General features: G+C 36.6%; 4 protein-coding genes across 4 annotated transcripts; 2 read left to right on the top strand and 2 right to left on the bottom strand.

Annotated features, from left to right (window-relative positions):
- Positions 1-10: 10 nt before the first annotated feature.
- Tfb4 (transcription factor B4) lies at positions 11-1,701 on the bottom strand. Its single transcript, XM_072016052.1, has 6 exons — positions 1,355-1,701; positions 728-1,224; positions 533-655; positions 329-464; positions 220-256; positions 11-143 (listed from the first exon to the last, which is right to left on the bottom strand). Exons 1-6 carry the CDS (start codon positions 1,362-1,364, stop codon positions 68-70), a joined length of 879 nt encoding a protein of 292 aa, XP_071872153.1. The 5' UTR covers positions 1,365-1,701; the 3' UTR covers positions 11-67.
- A 236-nt stretch (positions 1,702-1,937) lies between these two features.
- Positions 1,938-4,140, top strand: Mdh2 (malate dehydrogenase 2). The gene is made up of 5 exons (XM_072016049.1): positions 1,938-2,128; positions 2,519-2,734; positions 2,812-3,084; positions 3,308-3,637; positions 3,715-4,140. Exons 1-5 carry the CDS (start codon positions 2,054-2,056, stop codon positions 3,841-3,843), a joined length of 1,023 nt encoding a protein of 340 aa, XP_071872150.1. The 5' UTR covers positions 1,938-2,053; the 3' UTR covers positions 3,844-4,140.
- Positions 4,141-4,283: 143 nt separating this feature from the next.
- LOC139993880 (uncharacterized) lies at positions 4,284-8,749 on the top strand. Its single transcript, XM_072016033.1, has 5 exons — positions 4,284-5,883; positions 6,196-6,321; positions 6,381-6,536; positions 6,765-7,241; positions 7,866-8,749. Exons 1-5 carry the CDS (start codon positions 4,528-4,530, stop codon positions 8,208-8,210), a joined length of 2,460 nt encoding a protein of 819 aa, XP_071872134.1. The 5' UTR covers positions 4,284-4,527; the 3' UTR covers positions 8,211-8,749.
- 14-3-3epsilon (tyrosine 3-monooxygenase/tryptophan 5-monooxygenase activation protein epsilon) lies at positions 8,747-18,179 on the bottom strand. The gene is made up of 4 exons (XM_072016053.1): positions 17,968-18,179; positions 14,836-15,142; positions 12,964-13,307; positions 8,747-12,238 (listed from the first exon to the last, which is right to left on the bottom strand). The coding sequence occupies exons 1-4, from the start codon at positions 18,029-18,031 to the stop codon at positions 12,183-12,185; spliced, it is 771 nt and encodes a 256-aa protein (XP_071872154.1). The 5' UTR covers positions 18,032-18,179; the 3' UTR covers positions 8,747-12,182.
- Between the last annotated feature and the right edge of the window lie 20 nt (positions 18,180-18,199).

The following is an 18,199-nucleotide window of genomic DNA, read 5'->3' on the forward strand; positions in this document are numbered from 1 at the left end:
ACGTGTAATGTTTTTATAATGAAAAAATAGATATATTTTAGTAAAAAGTTAATATCGCTAAATACAATTAATGCACTATATCTACATTCTTTTTCTTTTTTTTCATTTTCATAGGAATAGGTCCTGGTATTTTGAATACTGTGCTGTAAGAAAGAGAAATAAATGAAACACACAAATTAAGACTGTTATGATAAATTGAAACATTATTAGAATACTTACTGGCAGGTTGTGCATATTGGACTAAATTTACAAAATACTGAAAAAATATTTGTTTTATTTATTAGTTTTTGCATAGACCTATATTAAAATAGATTTTATTTTTACTTACTTGATAAACATATGGAGCATACATAGCCAATATCAATTAATTCTTGGTGACAAAAGCATGCTGCTCTATAATCTACTTTCACAGGTGGTGGAAGTACTAACTTTGATCTAACATTTGGGTCTGGTAAAAATATCCACTGAAATATAATTATAGACAAATAAAGTATTTACCAACAAATAACTAAATTATTTTTTTTCTTCTTACCAATAAATACTGTAATAATCCATTAAGTTGGGGCACTTTTAGATAATTCCCACCAGTAATATCACAGCCTTGTTGAAGTAAAGTCAATTCTTGATCTAAACTGCATACATCCAATATTATTCCCTATTTGTTCAACAAAGATACTAAGTTTAAGTTAGAGTCACATGGATATTAAAATACAAAAGTACGACAAACCATTTTTTGAGCAGTGAAAAATATGTTCATGTAATTCATATATTGTGTTGCTGAATCGTTACTAGCTGTGATCACAAGGATTCTTGAATATATTTTTTCACCAGCAACTTTCTCCCTTTCTAACCTTGCAACATAACACAATGCCATAGTCAATGCCCCAGATATAAGACTTTCTCCATTTAATGGTTTGTCCATGGAAATTTCATTGATAACTTGTTGCAATTGTTGCCTTACGGTGCGTTCAATCATGGTAAACTTTTCGTATTGTCCGTCAATTTGTCTAATTTCTAGTGGTTTTTCACAAGGATATAAGAATTTTGCTCCATGGCTATGACATGCTATCACAGCAAGTTGATTATTAGACGATTGCATTAAATGAGCATTCGCAAAAACAATGGTAGAATCCAAGCATTGCGTCAATATCCTTGTTTCCTGTTTTATAATTCTTTGCACAGGGTTTACGTCTAATACAATTATTAATAAACTTGTTTCTATTTCTAAAATAAATAGGACAACTGTATTTACATAATAAGATTATAAAAATAATTTGTACATTTCAATAAAATAACTTTGATGAAGGAAAACATATATTACAGCTTTTACATAGATTAGATAACCTCAACGTACCATTTGACATCTTGAATTAACGCAATTGCTTGATGTAAACATAAATTTAACTGGCTGAAAACATATTTCTACAAATTTGATATTAAACTTTAAACTTTCTCTTTTAATATTAAACTTTAGTAGCTTAAATTTCAGAAAATAAACGTTCAATCCTGCCTATACGTATTGTCGAGTATGTAAGAACTGAGCTACTAACTAGCGTTACCACAGAAATATTCTGGAAGATTCAAATATGTTTAATTTTTCAAATATAATCAAAATACAGATAAAATATTCTACTCCAAATTAATTAATTTTTCTTTTATATTTAATAATGAATTGAAAATGCAGTTTTAGAAAATACTTAAAAATAATAGAACAAATATCATATTTTAACAAATATAACAAAACAAAAAGTCAAAAATATTTTATTTTTGAAAAATAAGGTGATACAATTGTTAAAAGTAGTAAATTGCAATTTACATAATGATTTCTTGAAGAATTGGCGCGCAAATATTCTTGACTTGCGTATATTGTTCACACGAAACCACGCATGCTCATATACATATTTCAAGATGATAGATTGACGATTGGACGAAATGAAACAAGTGTGAAATGGCATTGAGGCTATTGAGGTCATCGGAGTGTCTTTGAAAGGTTATCGAGTTTTGTCTGAAATTTGAAATCAGCCGCATTTGTGATCACGAAGTCACAGAGAACATGTTGCCACGATACCTGAAGCCTGTGTTAAACGTCGCTCAACAAGGAGCAAAGCGATTATCCACCAGCGCCAAAGTAAGTCTTGTTAAATAGCAATCGAAACCTCCATTAAGCATCATATTGGACAAGTAGTTTACTCTACTTTGTACCTCTATCATGTGCTTAATTCTTTATTAAATTCAGAATTACAACGATGCTTATCGATCATATCACTTAAAGTACACGTGAAGTACATTAGTTATGCAACTGTGAACATCATTGAAACGATTGAATGTCATTTGATTCTTAAAATATGTATTCAATATATATATGATATATAAATCTATTTCTCTGTATATCTTTTGTGTGAAATTCCAGTTATTGTATTTTCTGGAAAGGAAACTATCGTAAAAAGATTTCACGGTTACGCATGCGTATATGCCTTATATCTCTGTTTCTAATCTTTTTCGGGATATTTCGTTACAGTGCAACGCCAAGGTCGCGGTTTTGGGAGCAAGCGGAGGAATTGGACAGCCGCTATCATTACTTCTCAAGGAATCATGCCTTATAAGCGAATTATCGTTGTATGATATCGTGCATACGCCAGGTGTCGCCGCTGATTTATCGCACATAAATACACCATCCAAAGTAAAAGGATACACCGGTCCAGATGAACTGAAAGATTGTGTTAAAGGAGCACAGGTGTTTATTTTATTCAATTCATTCGAAATATTTACAAGGCATTAGAAATTTTTGTTCATTGTGTAATGTCTTTGTAGCTGGTCATTATTCCTGCTGGTGTTCCACGTAAACCTGGAATGACCAGAGATGACCTTTTTGACACAAATGCTTCGATAGTGAGAGATCTTACTAAGGCTATAGCAGAAGCATCCCCAAAAGCTATCATTGCCATTATTTCAAATCCAGTCAATAGCACTGTGCCTATCGCCAGTGAAGTCTTGAAGAAAGCTGGTGTTTATGACCCCAATAGAGTATTTGGTGTAACTACTCTTGATATTGTTAGAGCATGCACTTTTGTCGCAGAAGCCAAGGTTTGTAAGAAATATAATACTAAATGAATCTTGCATAATGTGTAAGATGAATGAATGCACATAATATGCAAAAATATGTAAAATAGCCAAAGTAGAGTTACACTGCTTAATAAGTGAAATATATCTCTGTTTTGGTTCCATTTTTGTTACTGTGTTTACAGAAGTATGAATGAAATGCTAAACATCTACAAAGTATATATAATGTCAATTATATTATTTTCAGGGCCTTGACCCACAAAAAGTAAATGTGCCAGTTATCGGTGGTCACAGTGGTGTCACTATTATTCCATTGATTTCACAAACCAAACCCTCAGTTTCTTTCCCAGAAGATAAACTGAAGGCTCTCACTACCAGAATTCAGGAAGCTGGTACAGAGGTCGTTAAAGCCAAGGCTGGCACAGGTTCTGCGACGCTTTCAATGGCGTATGCTGGCGCTCGATTTGGTCTCTCTGTACTCAGAGCGCTTAACGGAGAACAGGGTATCGTAGAATGCACTTACGTTAAATCAGACGTCTGCGACACCAAGTACTTCGCAACACCGTGTCTCTTGGGCGTAAGTATAATTATTAAACAATAATGTATTTTAATATTTAAGTGTATTTAAGTAATAATATTTCTATTAAATTTCAGAAAAACGGACTCGAAAAGAATCTTGGTATCGACAAACTTAGCGAGTTTGAGAAGAAACTGCTGGATGCAGCGATCCCAGAGCTTAAGAAAAACATTGAAAAGGGAGAGAATTTCGCGAACAAGAAATGAATATCGTTATTTTGCTCATATAATTGTTAATGAACTAAATAGCGAATGACAAATCTGTCAAATGAGACTCGACTGTATTCAGTAATGATTATAAGACAGATTCGCGTTGTACGCGAAAAAAGAATTTTAATAAAAGGGAAAGGTAGATCCTTTGCCAATAAGTAGATATATACCTCATTTTAAACGAAGTGGAATTTCAAAACACGAAGTGTTCTAATATTAACATAAACGTATACAATTGTAATTAAAGATATACTTTGTTAATTAGAAAATAAATCTTCTTTTAAGTGAAAAACAGTCCTCATCGATCTTCTTTATATTTTATCATTCTATTAACTTTATAGAAAACAATAGCACATATTATAGCACACGATACAAATTTAGGGAATTACATGGTCAGGCAAATTACCTATTATACTATTTCTTCTATGAGATTCAAAACAAATATAAATAGATAACCTTTAGTACAATGTCATTGGTGTATGGAGTAAATAGAACAGTTTCATACTCGTTCGGTAGATCAACGAAAGGCAGTTTAAAAATTCGTGATCAATATCGTGCAAATCAACTTCTCAAAAAAGTCTGCGTGAACTTACTTTCAAAATGTTGATACCTTCTTGACTAATCATTCATGAGCCCTTGGACTCGCATAAACATCAAATAGCAGTTTAAGAGGAAACGACAATGGCAAAGAGGAAAGCTTACAAACAATCTCGACGTAAGCAATGTCTTGATCAATCCCAGGAAAGTTTATTACAAAAATCAGATACCTCTGACGAGGTCAATTGCGTGCAACACAAATATACTCCATTCAAGAAAAGGTCGAAGTCCACTGAACTACTTTTGCATCAGAGATCCCCAGAATCTGTGCTCTTCGAATCCGATCAACCTGATTTGTCATGCTATGACGATTTAAGTCCAGAAATCGTGCCCACACTTCGTCGAATAAAATTAGATTTAAATAAATCAGACAAAAATGAGGAAGAAAGAAAAGTTGAACAAAAGGGACCAGAATTGATCGAAATAAACCAGGTAAACAATTTATTTAAGCAAAATATCGATAAGTCTACAGAAAAATGCTTTCCATTGGACAAAACTTTATCAATGAACGATGAAATAAAATTAGAAATGAATGACTGCCAGTCTCTGCAGGAGGAAAAATCTTTTTCAAGAAATAGGCTCGACATTTATAGTTGCAATAACCAACTTTGTTCCTCGAAATCGACTTACAATTTTCCTTGCGATTATACATCAGAACTAACACCACAATTTACTAACTTTAATTCAGAATCAGAACCTCAAAATGGATACCATAATTTTTTTGATGAATTCCAAACTACGATCTCTGCTTGCGAGTCTGTGGGTCGATATGAAGAAAAATGGAACGGACAAGATCGAGATACGAGATATGAAATAGTAAACGAGAAGAATTCGCAGAATTCGGCTGGAAATAAATTTATTAATAATTGGAGCGAGTGTAGACGAATTCTTTCGAATTTACGACACTTGAACAGTTTAAGGGTTCGAACGGCGAATCAAGAATTTTTTGGGAATCTTTTACCAAAATATAAGAAATGTGACGAAACAAGATTACTGCAGATAAGCTCACTTTCTTATAATACACCATCTTGGAAAGAAAATTCAGACGAACGAACGAATAAGCGTCCTTTTATAGATGAAACTGACAAGATCGATAATAAAGTCGATGACATGCGAAATTATAGGAAAGTAGAGAGTAATACGAGAATTAGAGCTCGTTCGTATACTCCTTACAGTGGCTCTCCACCACCTGCCAAAAGATGTCGAACAACGCTGAAATTTGACGATGAAGATATGGAGAGGTTAGAAAAACCTGTTGCTACCAACACGGTTACTGATTTATTACCAATGGAGAAAAAAAATGTTCAGAAACGTCTTTATCCTAAGCCGACGATAACGAAGACGCCTTGGAGCGCTGACAGCTCTGAATCTCCCACCACTTTAATTTTGGATCTTCCGGCTATGTCTAATTCTGGTGGATGCAACAAATGTCTCGAAGATGTAATTTTTTTATCACTGCATTACGAATTTTTATGCATTATGGAAAATTTAGAAATTCAGGACACTGTATATAATATGCAAAAATATCCACAGCTTAGATATAGTAGGTATTTAGCAGTTGAAACAAATCTCTGACGAAGTTTTTTATTTTTATTTTCAACTTATGTTCATAAAAATATGAATTTGCATAAATATTCGCGATCTATTCATTACGTTGTTTTTTAAATTCCTTAAATTCGAATAGGTGGATATTTATGAATTGTTTATACATGAAAATGATAAAAAATATGATTGTAATGTAATCGTTTGCAGCCCACATGCGCCAGCTACCATGAAAACAAAAAGTTTCAAAGATTTCGTTCAGTCAAGAAACCCATCGCTAAAATCGTTCTGTTCTGCGTCTGGATGATAAAACGAATAACGACCGTGTTGAAAGAGGCAAGTGTGCTTACGTAATAAGCAATCTATATCTATCATCCGGTTAATAATTATTTCAGAGTTACGAAAACTTCAAAGCCGCTACAACATCAACATCAACGAGGCGGCAAATGGAGGAGCTCAGTCAAATCGTGATAAAGTTACGCTTGGAGAACGAGCAGATGATCAACACATTCCTGGACAAAGTTACTCGTTTGTCTGACCAAATTACACAGGTACATTATCCACTAAATTACGACAACCATTTATAACTCAGATCTATCTCGATACGAAAAAAGTATCATAGTGGTGAGGAAGGTTTATACGTTCGTCCTTAAAACGAAAAATTGAAAAGATTACGTATACGCGTCTTGGCATAAATAGCTACCCTTCATTTGCAATTCTCCGCATTCTACGACAGCCGCGTATTAAATGAGCCTTATTAGCATATCTTTTTATCGTAGGTGCGTGCAAGCAACGTAAGTGTCATCGGTACTTTAACCGCAGAGATTAGCGGCATGCAAGACATCACCAAGAAGTTGGTCAGTGGTAACGAAACTTTGATGCAGGAACTACAAAGATTGCAGCAAGCGTTGGAGAATACGCGAATAAAATCTCCAAAGAAACCTCCGTCGCCTCCACCACCGATACCATCAGTTTCACTATCATCTACCCCGTTTGCCGTTTTTCCTCCAGCTCCTCCGCCACCCCCACCTCCCCCACCTCCACCAGCACCTCCTTTGCCATTTCTGCCTCCACCAGCTCCTGCAATTCCGCCAGCAAAGTCGCCGGCGCAGCCGATTACACCGATCACCCCGAGCAACGGCAGAAGCGTCAGGATGCCCTCGAGAAAGTGCTCGACGCCGTTGTTTAATAGGCCAGCTATAACCGTCGAGGATTTGCTGAAGGTGACCCTAAAAAAAGCACCGCAGAACGTTAAGGTAAATCCGAGGATTGTTACACGCCGCTCCGTTAATTGGAGTATATGAACAAGTGGCGTGGAGAACTCTGTCCTTTCGAAGCTAGACCTCGCTATAGTTCGGAGGATTAGTCGGCTTTCAGTTAGAAAAGTCGCTTAAGTTGTCCTGACAGAATTATTGTTCTTCTTTATCTTTCGCGAATTGGGTTTTACGTATTTGATCGGTAGATCATTGTTGGTTAATATCCGAGAAAAGTTGCGTACAGTAGCGGACAAAAGAAACATGAAATATAAATAACTGTATAAAACAGAATTGTATTTTAGAGTAGCGAATATACGTTCGCTTGGAAGTTCGTTGAAGTATTTTAAATACTCCAGTAGATCTAACCACTCGTTAAAGCGGCACAATTTTCAGTCTAGTTAATTGTTCCTCGACCCTCGTTGCCATTCGACCGGATACTCGAGGGGTTATTTAAAAATCCCAAGGTGATCTTTACATGTTTGAAAAATAAAACGCGGTTTTTCTCGAGAGATCTCCACGCAATTATACATCCCCCGGATATTACAAGGAACTACTTATGAAACAATTATACAAATTACATTTATCAAAAACTTAGACTATATGAAGGATAAATTTTAATTTCAGGAGAACAGAAGAAACACAATACCAGGACCAAAGGGGCCAGTGGTTTCCTTGGACATGCTACGTAGCGTAAAATTAAAATCTGCCAGGCGCAGAACAAGCGATCAGATGTCAAGATCACCGAGGAGCGGTCGAATACTTAAAACGCGAACAGCATCGAGCCTCAGCTTGTCTCCGATCATGAAGGGTACAGATAACTCGTTGAGTCGAATTCTGAAGCAGGTGGATATTAATAAACGGCCACGACGTCTGTTGACGAACTCGTCGAGTTTTCGCGAGAACATTATCGGAAAAGATAATCAGTCGCAGAAAGTGGAAGCCAGTGGTTCGCGATCGATGATTGTGTAAGCGCGTTACAGTTGATAATCATAGATTAAAGGAATCTCACGCGGTCAATGCAAGAGATATGTACACAATATTAGCAAATTAAATTATTCCGTGATTAAGTAATCGATATACGACAGATTGGGTCACCTAATATATAAAGAACATGTTTGTTTGTGATATCAGAGAATTTAATGTATGCCGAGTGTTCTCTTATAGCATCGTAACTTAATAAAAATGTAGAACATAAAACGATGGTATTTTACAGCGTGTAATTAAGATAGTCGTATTTCACACCCTGTAATAATGCCTGTCTCTAACTGTTACCGGCATTGGATTCGTTTATATATATATATATATATGTTTTTTTATGTATTAAATTATGATTCTGTGACATTCATTAGAATTGTTATTGAAGATCCTTGTTTCAGGTGACTCCCTCTGAACCGATGACGCATAGCGCGATACAGACAATATTTTATATATTTAATTATAATCTTTAACAGTGACGCGTATGTTGATATTTAGTAATATATATTAATAAAGATCCGAAGAAACGATTAGAGAGTTGTAATTACTTTATTTGTAGCTTTCACGTGTGTGTGTGGTTTTACAGAAAAAGGTCGTATCCGGTGTAATCGCATTGATTGTAATAATAGTTAGTAGTAGTAATAGTACAGAGCGTGAGAACGCATACGAATCCGAAAAAAGAAACGACAGATTTAGTTCTCCTCCAAATGACGATAAATTTCGATATCCAGGTCTAATTATTCGCTCTCGTGAACTGGGTTAGCGACAAGATGGAATGATCCGAAGATAATTATAAGAAGAAATAGAAAGAGATACACAACTAATGTTTAGAATACAGAGATAAGAGCAAATATATTACATCTAGAAAGATGGAACAATAGATGTGTAATGTGGTATGTGTTATTTCCTTTTTACCGTCTTTCTCTTCCGTGTTTTTTCTTTTTTTATAAAAATTGACTAAGCACGCACAACGATAATGAATAAAGGATAAAAGCGGTCTCAATCGATACACCGATCATCTATTATTCGTCCCTAATAATCCTACAGTGAAACCCAGGTGGTATCAATGCCTACCTACGATTTTATTTTATTTTAGCCGAGGACACTACATTTACGTTTCTTGTATTTTTTTTTTTTTTTTTTATTCATTTCATTATGAATCACACGCTACATCGTCGACGATAATAATAATGTTATCGCGTTTGGCTACTCATCTTGTTTTTAATCCATCGTGTAAGCAAGTAATTGGATGAGGTATCTCACAGTTTATCGTCGTTTGGAATTCAATTTATGCCACATTCAACTGCCACTGACAAGTTTTCTTTGCTGTACCTTAAAATTTTGCTTTTTCTTTTTCTTTCAAAGATTTATCGCTCGTACGCGTGGTATGTTATGCACGTATTACGTATATTTTACGTAAACTATATATATATATATAATATATATTATATGCAATTCTTATCCAATGATTCCGATATTTTCTCTGCTCCTCCACTGTTCTTTATTCCTCCTTTCTTACGGTTCCACTACCTTTCACGGTGTGTTTTTCACGCGATTATCAAAATTACTTTCGGGATGGTGATTTCTTTTTTGCTTCTTATTCCACGATACGCTCTAAACTGTTCGTTTCTCTCCACATTATCGCTTGAACGATTCGCGTCGATTAGATTCTTCTTCTTTTTCTTTTTTCTTTCAATACCTTAATTTTATGATCTTAAGATTACTCGCATATACTTACTTACGGTGCCGTTGATATTACTTTGAGTTATTTTCTTTGTAACGTTACTTTATAACATGATTATCAATTTGTATCGTGTTATTAATACCTAAATACAGGGGCACGATGTACACCAAAAAATTTCTAGGCAGAGTTCTCGATTTTTCATTTTTCATTTAGCGCGTTCCCTTCGGCTTCTGTTTCTCTCTTCAGGTATACACCTCGCTTTTTTGCTGCACGCTTACACGAACGTCATCGACATTTTCTCGATCGCGAGAGAAAATTGCACGGATTGAAGGTATTTTTTTTCTACATGTAACACAGTGACGGTCAGAAACATATTTGTTACGACTGAGATATGCAAGCACGCAACTTTGCACACATAACTTCTTTGCACGTTTGAATCATTAAGCAAGACGTTACTATTCTTGAACACAGAAACATTGCACTTAAAGGATCGTTTTACAACGCTGACATAACAAATTTTCGACCGACACTATTTACCTTGACAAACAAATAATTCTACTGTTGTATCGCTAAGCTTACCTCGGTTAAGATGCGCAAACAAATTCTTTGCGTAAAGACTAACGAAGTCCGTCTAACGTTTTATTATTGGAATGTTTCCCGGCTGTTTTTTGATATATATATATATATATATATATTTCTTTTTCTCGTAAGCGAAAATCGACGGAATGGTTCATCGATAAAAAGGTGAATGGACGCACGGCTAAGATCAACTAAGATACAGTGGAATCGAGGACAGTGATAATAGCAAAAGTGAGCGCGGGTGAAGAACGAGTCGGGATACAATCGTTTATTCTGTAATTCGTTATACCACAGTGATCGTTATAGTTTACAGAGGGGGGCGTATGAAAAAGTACAACCACAATTACAGACTAGCTAGATAGCTACTTGTTTCCTGCATTTCCTGACTGTAGAACGTAATTTGCCCATTCTTTCTCGTCTTCGTGTTAAAAGTTCATCTACCGTGATTTCTTTGTTTTCAACCCTCCTCTCGACGACCAGAGTGCTCTTTCGTCATGATGGAGTACGAATGATCGGAGTATGAGAGAACACGTCGAGAATAGTGTACATTTTGTTTCTCACTCACAATTAAAAGAATTTGTCGTTCTCGATTTTAACATAAAATTTGATTCTGCGAAAGCCAGACTTAAGACAGACTGATGTTATTGCATTTTGTTAAGTACGTCGCTTTCGCGGTAAGCGCATGTTCTTAAATCATATTTAAAAGTGACTACACGAGAGAACCCATGCTCGAAATCTATATGGTGTATGAAATTACTTGCTTTGCAAACCGGGACACTTCGTCGGAAGTACATTCATAATATCTTATACAGAAAGCAGAGATGAAGGCGCGTGGTTCTATTTTGACTGTTTTCTTAGCCAACACATCGATCAACCACGTATCTTCAGCTCTGGAGGAGACGCGTTTATCCCTTAGATAAACAGATGATTTACACTCGATTTACACGCATACATTAATAATAACGTTATTTATTATAGTATGCGAGAGTAATGATGCGCGCAGTAAAAAAGCGGGGAAGAGGACGAGGAGGAGATTGGGGATGGGTGAAAACAAACGAACACAATATGCACTTCGATCGACGTCGAGCTATTAACATGTTTCGTTATTGGTGAAACGTTATGGGTGGGGGATAATGCTATTCGTTCTCACTCACTGAAACCAACAAAAATGAGAGTTTATTCCGACTGGGTTAGCGCATATTCTTCTTTCTTTTTGTTTCTTTCGTTTCATGTTCTTTCTCTTTGTTGTTTTGTTTAATTAATACGGATGAATATATGCGCATAACGTCAGTCGGCGCCAACTCAACATTCTCGACATCGTCCACTGAAAAAGACAGTATTTTTGTTTCTTCTCAATACGTAAAGAAGGCAAAGAATAGTGCCACTCTAAATGCTCTTGCAGTCTCTCTATTTACCGCAGAGTGTATGTCCTTTTTTACGTTGTTACTTTTCTGCGCGCTCCTTAATTCAATGTGTGTATGTTATTTCGAATGATTTTTTTTCATTTTTGTTTGTATTTTTTTTTTTTTGGAGTAACCGTACGTGCGTGCTTAGGGTCACGCAATCGCTAAACATCTCCCCTTCCCACCCCGAACTGCCACCTGCTGAATTGTTTTCTTTTGCTTACAAGTTATTAAGAGTTTTTTGCTTTCTTGTGTTTTTTCAGTTTTATATGCGCAAGATAACACTCACTACAGTTAGAGTTACGATACGTCCTGATCTTCCACATCTTGCAACTGCTCCTTCTGTTCGCCCTCCCCTGCGCAACACAAGAAGAAAATTCGTTAATAAACACATTCCGCTTCAACCATGATAAAGTATTGGTTGTATAACCCAGTAGGGTAGGGTCGGCTCAACTACTAATCAAAAACTGGGTGTGAGTTATTTTGACCCTAACCTGCTAATTGTAGGATCTAAATGGTTAAGGAGAAAAAAGGAGAAGGATCGATCGGATTGCTCACCAGGTGACTTATAATGCAAGGGCGTATTGGACAGGATATGCCTGAATTCAAACATTGGTGGAAACAGCCGCAGCCTCGTTTTCGCGATCAGCCTCGAACTCTAAATCACAGACTAATCATTCTAATACCTCATCACCCATACACATATGATTTCAATAATTAAATTAAAAGCCATAATACAGAATCATTTGCGATCAATGGATTAATAACGTAATACAAAATTTGAAGCTTCTAAAGAAGCTTTACCATCTCAATATCATCTTTTCTTCAAACGTCGAAGCTTTCAATTGCATTACATTTATATCATTCTGCATAAAATATAAATTTTATCGTGAAATAAATCAACCTACTCTTCCTACACGAGTCTGTTGTTTTATGAAAAATCTAATATAACGAGAAGATTTTATCGCGCTGCTGCAATACATATTATTGATCGTGCGACGTCGCTTCTACAGCCTGGTGTAGTGGTGGTGAACATTTTAAACGCAACGAGCAGTTTTTTTTCACGAAAAGATATACTAACCGTCTCCTTGCATATCCGACGTCCAGAGAGTAAGATTGTCCCTGAGAAGCTGCATGATGAGGGTAGAATCTTTGTAACTCTCCTCGGACAACGTGTCTAGTTCCGCGATCGCGTCGTCAAAGGCAGCTTTCGCGAGACGACATGCTCTGTCGGGACTATTGAGGATCTCATAATAGAACACGGAGAAGTTGAGCGCCAATCCTAAGCGGATGGGATGAGTCGGTGGAAGGTCGGTCATGGCGGTGTCGCTCGCCGCTTTGTAAGCGACCAAAGAGTTCTCTGCCGCTTCCTTCCTGTCGTTGCCGACGGCGAACTCAGCAAGGTAACGGTGATAATCGCCTTTCCTACAAAAACAAAAGAATAGAAATTCGAACCTGATCGACTTTTATTATAAAAAAATTACAAATTAGATATCAAGACGACAGTAGATGATAAGTCACGTTTTTTATCTTTTTATACAAGTTTTGTACAAAAAGAATTTTGAAACAATTCAGTTATGTTGTCAATTAATCCTATTTTATCAAAATTATATCTTTATTTGGTCTTGCAGGTACGCGTGCGATTTTTCGTTTACTTCAGAATTTCCAAAATACTGTTTGTCTTAATAATTATACCTTTCGCTTCTAAAAAATATTGCCAACTTATCAGCTATTTTTAACACATTTACGTCTTTGAATAGACAATAGCTTGTTTCCATCTTCAGTTGTATCATATTAAAATCCTTCCGTTTAACTCTAAAGTGATATTAAAATCAGAAAATCAATAAAAAAAAATACTTATTTAGCTCCTGTGGTTTCCATATATATATATGGTAATCTATGCTAATCTTCAGTTATAATCTGTTACCAGAATACATGGAGTATAATTTCTTAAAAGAATATGATCTCGTAAAAATGTCTCGGCCTTGTTAAGAATTTCCTTCGCTAGTTTCTTTCATTCACGCCCGGCATATTTTATACAACATACGTGTATGTTATTAATATTCATTGTAACATTAAGTTTAATGAGCTGTGGCGCAGATGTTCGTAAAAAGTACTGATTATATGTAATTAAATCGTGCGAATCACACACAATACACAAGGATGGTGAAATCGACGAGCTAATTTCAAATATTAGATAAAAGATTTCCAAGAGACTACTGTACACAAATATTCTTTGCTATTAATACAGTAAAATCAAATCCCTGGCTTATTCATAAGTCATAGTCAAGTAACGAGTATCGTGCCGTCATTTAATTATCGAAACAGCAGCTGAAAGTTTTAGAAAATAATATACCTCAAAAATCAGTGACCGAAACGGAAAGTTCTTCCGTGTTGCTTGTTACTTCTTAATTTAAACTGTCTCGCTCTCCAGAATCTCGAATGCTATCTTAAACAACTAACTCTCTTTTTGGCTTTACAATATAACTCCAACGATTTCACAATCGATGACATTCAGCATACAAATTAATTCGAATATTCTGGTCAGTATTCTTCTGGCCTTGATTCAATTTGATACATATATTAGGTCGTCCGAAAAGTTTCTCTCGTTTTATAAGGTAATAATGGATGCACAACGTTTTTCGTTTTGTATTATTTTATCGAATTACGTGTGATCCATTTTGTTCTATCAAAATAAAGGTTACAACGTTCGACGGATTAGGTTTCATGTTTGTATAAAGATGCATCGTTGTAAAAGACGTGTCTATATATATATAGTAATTGTTTCGTAATAGCATGTGTAACACGCCTGTAATTAAAAAAATAAAATACGTGAAACTTTAAATTTTTCAATATATGTATCTTGAAAACTAAGAAAATGTTAGACAGAATATTCTTGTAAGAATACAAAGCAAAAATGGAGTTCCCGATTTAAGGTCAGCAGTTTTCTTACATTTTGTAATAGAAGACTTTCGACTCCCCAGTAGACGCACACGGGAGCAGATGTTTGTCCAAAACTCCGAGGATATCAGCGCAGATGTCTTTCAGTTCCTTTTCGACCTGAGATCGGTACTGGCGGATCATCTCCAGCTTTCTCTCGGCGCCTTTGTTCTCCTCCTTTTGTTCAATGCTAGATATTATTCTCCAAGACGCCCTTCTCGCACCGATCACATTTTTGTAGGCGACAGAAAGGAGATTCCTCTCCTCGACGGTCAGCTCCACATCCAACGAGGCAACCTTCTTCATCGCCTCGACCATTTCTGCAAAATCACGCCGGCGTCGCCGTCGACGATAGTGTCATTAAATTGAAATTTGTAAAATTTCTAAGGAATAAAGGATAAGCAACAGTAATAAATATAAAGAATGACAAAGAATTATAGATAAGATAAGAAATTAATACAGATAAGATAAACATCTTTTTTAAACTAATATTTTGCAAATAGATTTGAAAAGATTTTTTTTTTTTTCAAATATTGAAATTTTGTTGAAGTGATGAAAATTAAGATGAAAGAATGTATGTTCGATGTTTTGATAAAGGTATCGAACTTGCCGAGGTATGCTACATGCAATCATGGGAAAGTAATGAATCGGAAATGATTTATTGATTATTAATAAGTGGTTACCCTGTGTGTAAATATATTATTAGTTTCATCTGAGATATTAGAGAGGCTCTGCGCGAGAAAGAGGATAAAGTGGCGCACAAGCATATATTAACCTGCTGCCCCTTGAACTTTGCAAGGAAGTTGGTTAGTATTATGTATTTATTATCTATAGATACACAATGTTCGAGAATAATGATATCGATCTGGGTACACGTACTTTTGTCTGCGTCTCATTATTCGCATTACTTACAGAAAATAAATCTGATTAACGATACGTTTATATTGTCATCTATCATTTGAAAAATGAACATCAACTTTGACACGTCAATGCGTTGTCGCATCTTATATTCAGGCGACATTATAATCTGTGGTTCCGCGATAGGATCGATAGCTGGCTGTAAAAGTTATTACGGGAGCGTGCAATAAGCGGAGAACTGATTAAAGACGATGATGGATACGAGCTCCTACTTCCGGAATACAAAATACAATTAAAAATCTCTCAAATTCTTTACGATAACTCTATTCATAAAAAAAAAATAAAAGGAACGGATGCCCTTAGAATAATCAATTATTATCATTGAAGTAACATAATTCATCGACCATTAAATGTATAAATATTTGAATTACAGAGAAGATTAATCTATATCCTCTCTTTATTATCGGCCGGCTAAGATCAACAGAGGTTTCATGATGTCATTTATGAGAAGAGATCAGGCTCAAGTTCATGATGGTTCCGGACGGCAAGAATTACTGTGAACATGGTATACCCGGTGACGGAGGTGTACAGAAACGTAGGATAGCTAGTACAGATCAATACTTTCCTTCTGCTATGGCCCCTCTTTTCCCCCACTCTGCCCGCATATCTCACCCCTTCCCGTTCTCACCCTCCACTCGTAATCTCGCCCGTCGTCCTTTCCTCTCCCTTCTCTATCCCCCTCCGGTGTCTTGCTCTCGCTCAACCCTCAAATTTACCCACCGCCCTTCCTTCTCCTCATCCCGGGAGAGTCGCATAGCTCCTCTCCCTTCTACCCTGTCATTCTTCACGCTTAGCGGCCGTTTCAACCGGGGATCTCCTACATGCCAGTATTTCTACCCTTGAATATGCCTGTCTCGATTAACGTGTTCACGCGGTGACGAAAACGGCGAAATTATGAAAAGCAGCTTCACAGAATAAATGAAAACGCTATTCCCTTTGTCCATGTCATTAGCTCGTTCCTTTCTTCATTTTTCAGCCTTAAAAACGTGTAACATGGTTTCCAGTAATTTTTAGTTTACTAAAATAGAATATATAGGATTAGTTTAGGTATGAGATTGCTAGAATGTGCATCTATAGAGAATTTATTGAAGAATTTTCTTTAGTAAAGAACTTTCGAAAAAAAATGTTACAATTCGCTAGCAGACACATTCGGATACGTTTGTTCTTAAAATGAAACTAGTTTACAAGAAATATGAGAGATTTGTATGTAGATACATTGTACTTCCGCAAAATGTCAAACGCGTGTGCTTGATTTGCAGGCCCGATAACATCCCACGAAACAAAGCGGTATTTAGTAAAATACATCTAGGGAGAAATGCAAAACGAGAGAGGTTTGTAAAACGATGAGATTTGACGGTTCCCCCTACTACCGCAACGAGTGACCCCACTACGAGTTGCTTTCGCCAGAAGCGATGTAAAAATTTCTACAATCGAAATTATTACCTTACTGCGTAGATACTACGTAATAAGAAATGATACACGAGAAAATTAAATATAGAGGAAAAGCTGCGAGGCTACAATTTTCCGAAGGTGTTATCGTCGATTCCATAGATCGGTCGGTCGATCGACTAAATGATTTCTCTCGGCTTTCAAGGCCAAATGCCACGAGCAGAGCACGCGTTACTACGTGTCTAAGGAGTAACCCGGCAGCGATTGGTAAGTATCGTGCCGTGTCTATGCGTCATACACGTCGGTGAAGGACCGACTTGTCTCGTTATCTTGTGAGGGACCCCGTAAAGTAATGAACACAGCACGCCTAGCAACGCTGTCTCGGCGTTAGCTAACTTGTTTCGACGAAACCGATATAACCCAAAAACGACGAAACTTTTTTCATGCCTTCTTGCCCGATCATTCGAAAGAGCTCTGGATAACTTGAGTATCTTGACAGATTCTAACGAGTCTCAAGCTCAGTGACAGAGAATCTAAGAACAAACCTACCCTTTAATAAAAAAAACACCGGTTACGAACCGGCAACTTGGCCAACACCGTGTATGGATTAATCATATTTGACGTTTCACAGGCTTTTGACAGATCCAATGAGACATGATCCCAGTTCGAGGTTCTCGATTCTCAGAAGAGGATCATTACATATCCGATGAAATCGTACGGCAGGCACGTCATGAGGGCGGTGCTACCTCCTTTCTCTTTGTGGCAGTGCTTTGTGGTCGATTTCGTGGATTTCATTTTGGCGCAGGCCGGGTCCTTTTCCCGGAAAATATGTACTCACCGTCATAGCGTTCCGCTTGCTCAGCCAATTTCGCTTTATAAACGTTGTCCTCCCGTTCCGACATCTTGGATGCTTGTGGATTTCACGGGTAGACGAAAGGTTTCAGGGAAATCACACCAAATACTCGTTTCACCGAAATACGTACACCTCGTCGTACAGCCACTCGCAAGCTCACTGACCAAGATGGCGGCGCCCGCCAACAATCGAAAGCAGTTCCCACTTCGCGCAGCCT

Source organism: Bombus fervidus, chromosome 13, assembly GCF_041682495.2.
Source record: "Bombus fervidus isolate BK054 chromosome 13, iyBomFerv1, whole genome shotgun sequence".
Classification (NCBI taxonomy): Eukaryota; Metazoa; Arthropoda; class Insecta; order Hymenoptera; family Apidae; genus Bombus; species Bombus fervidus.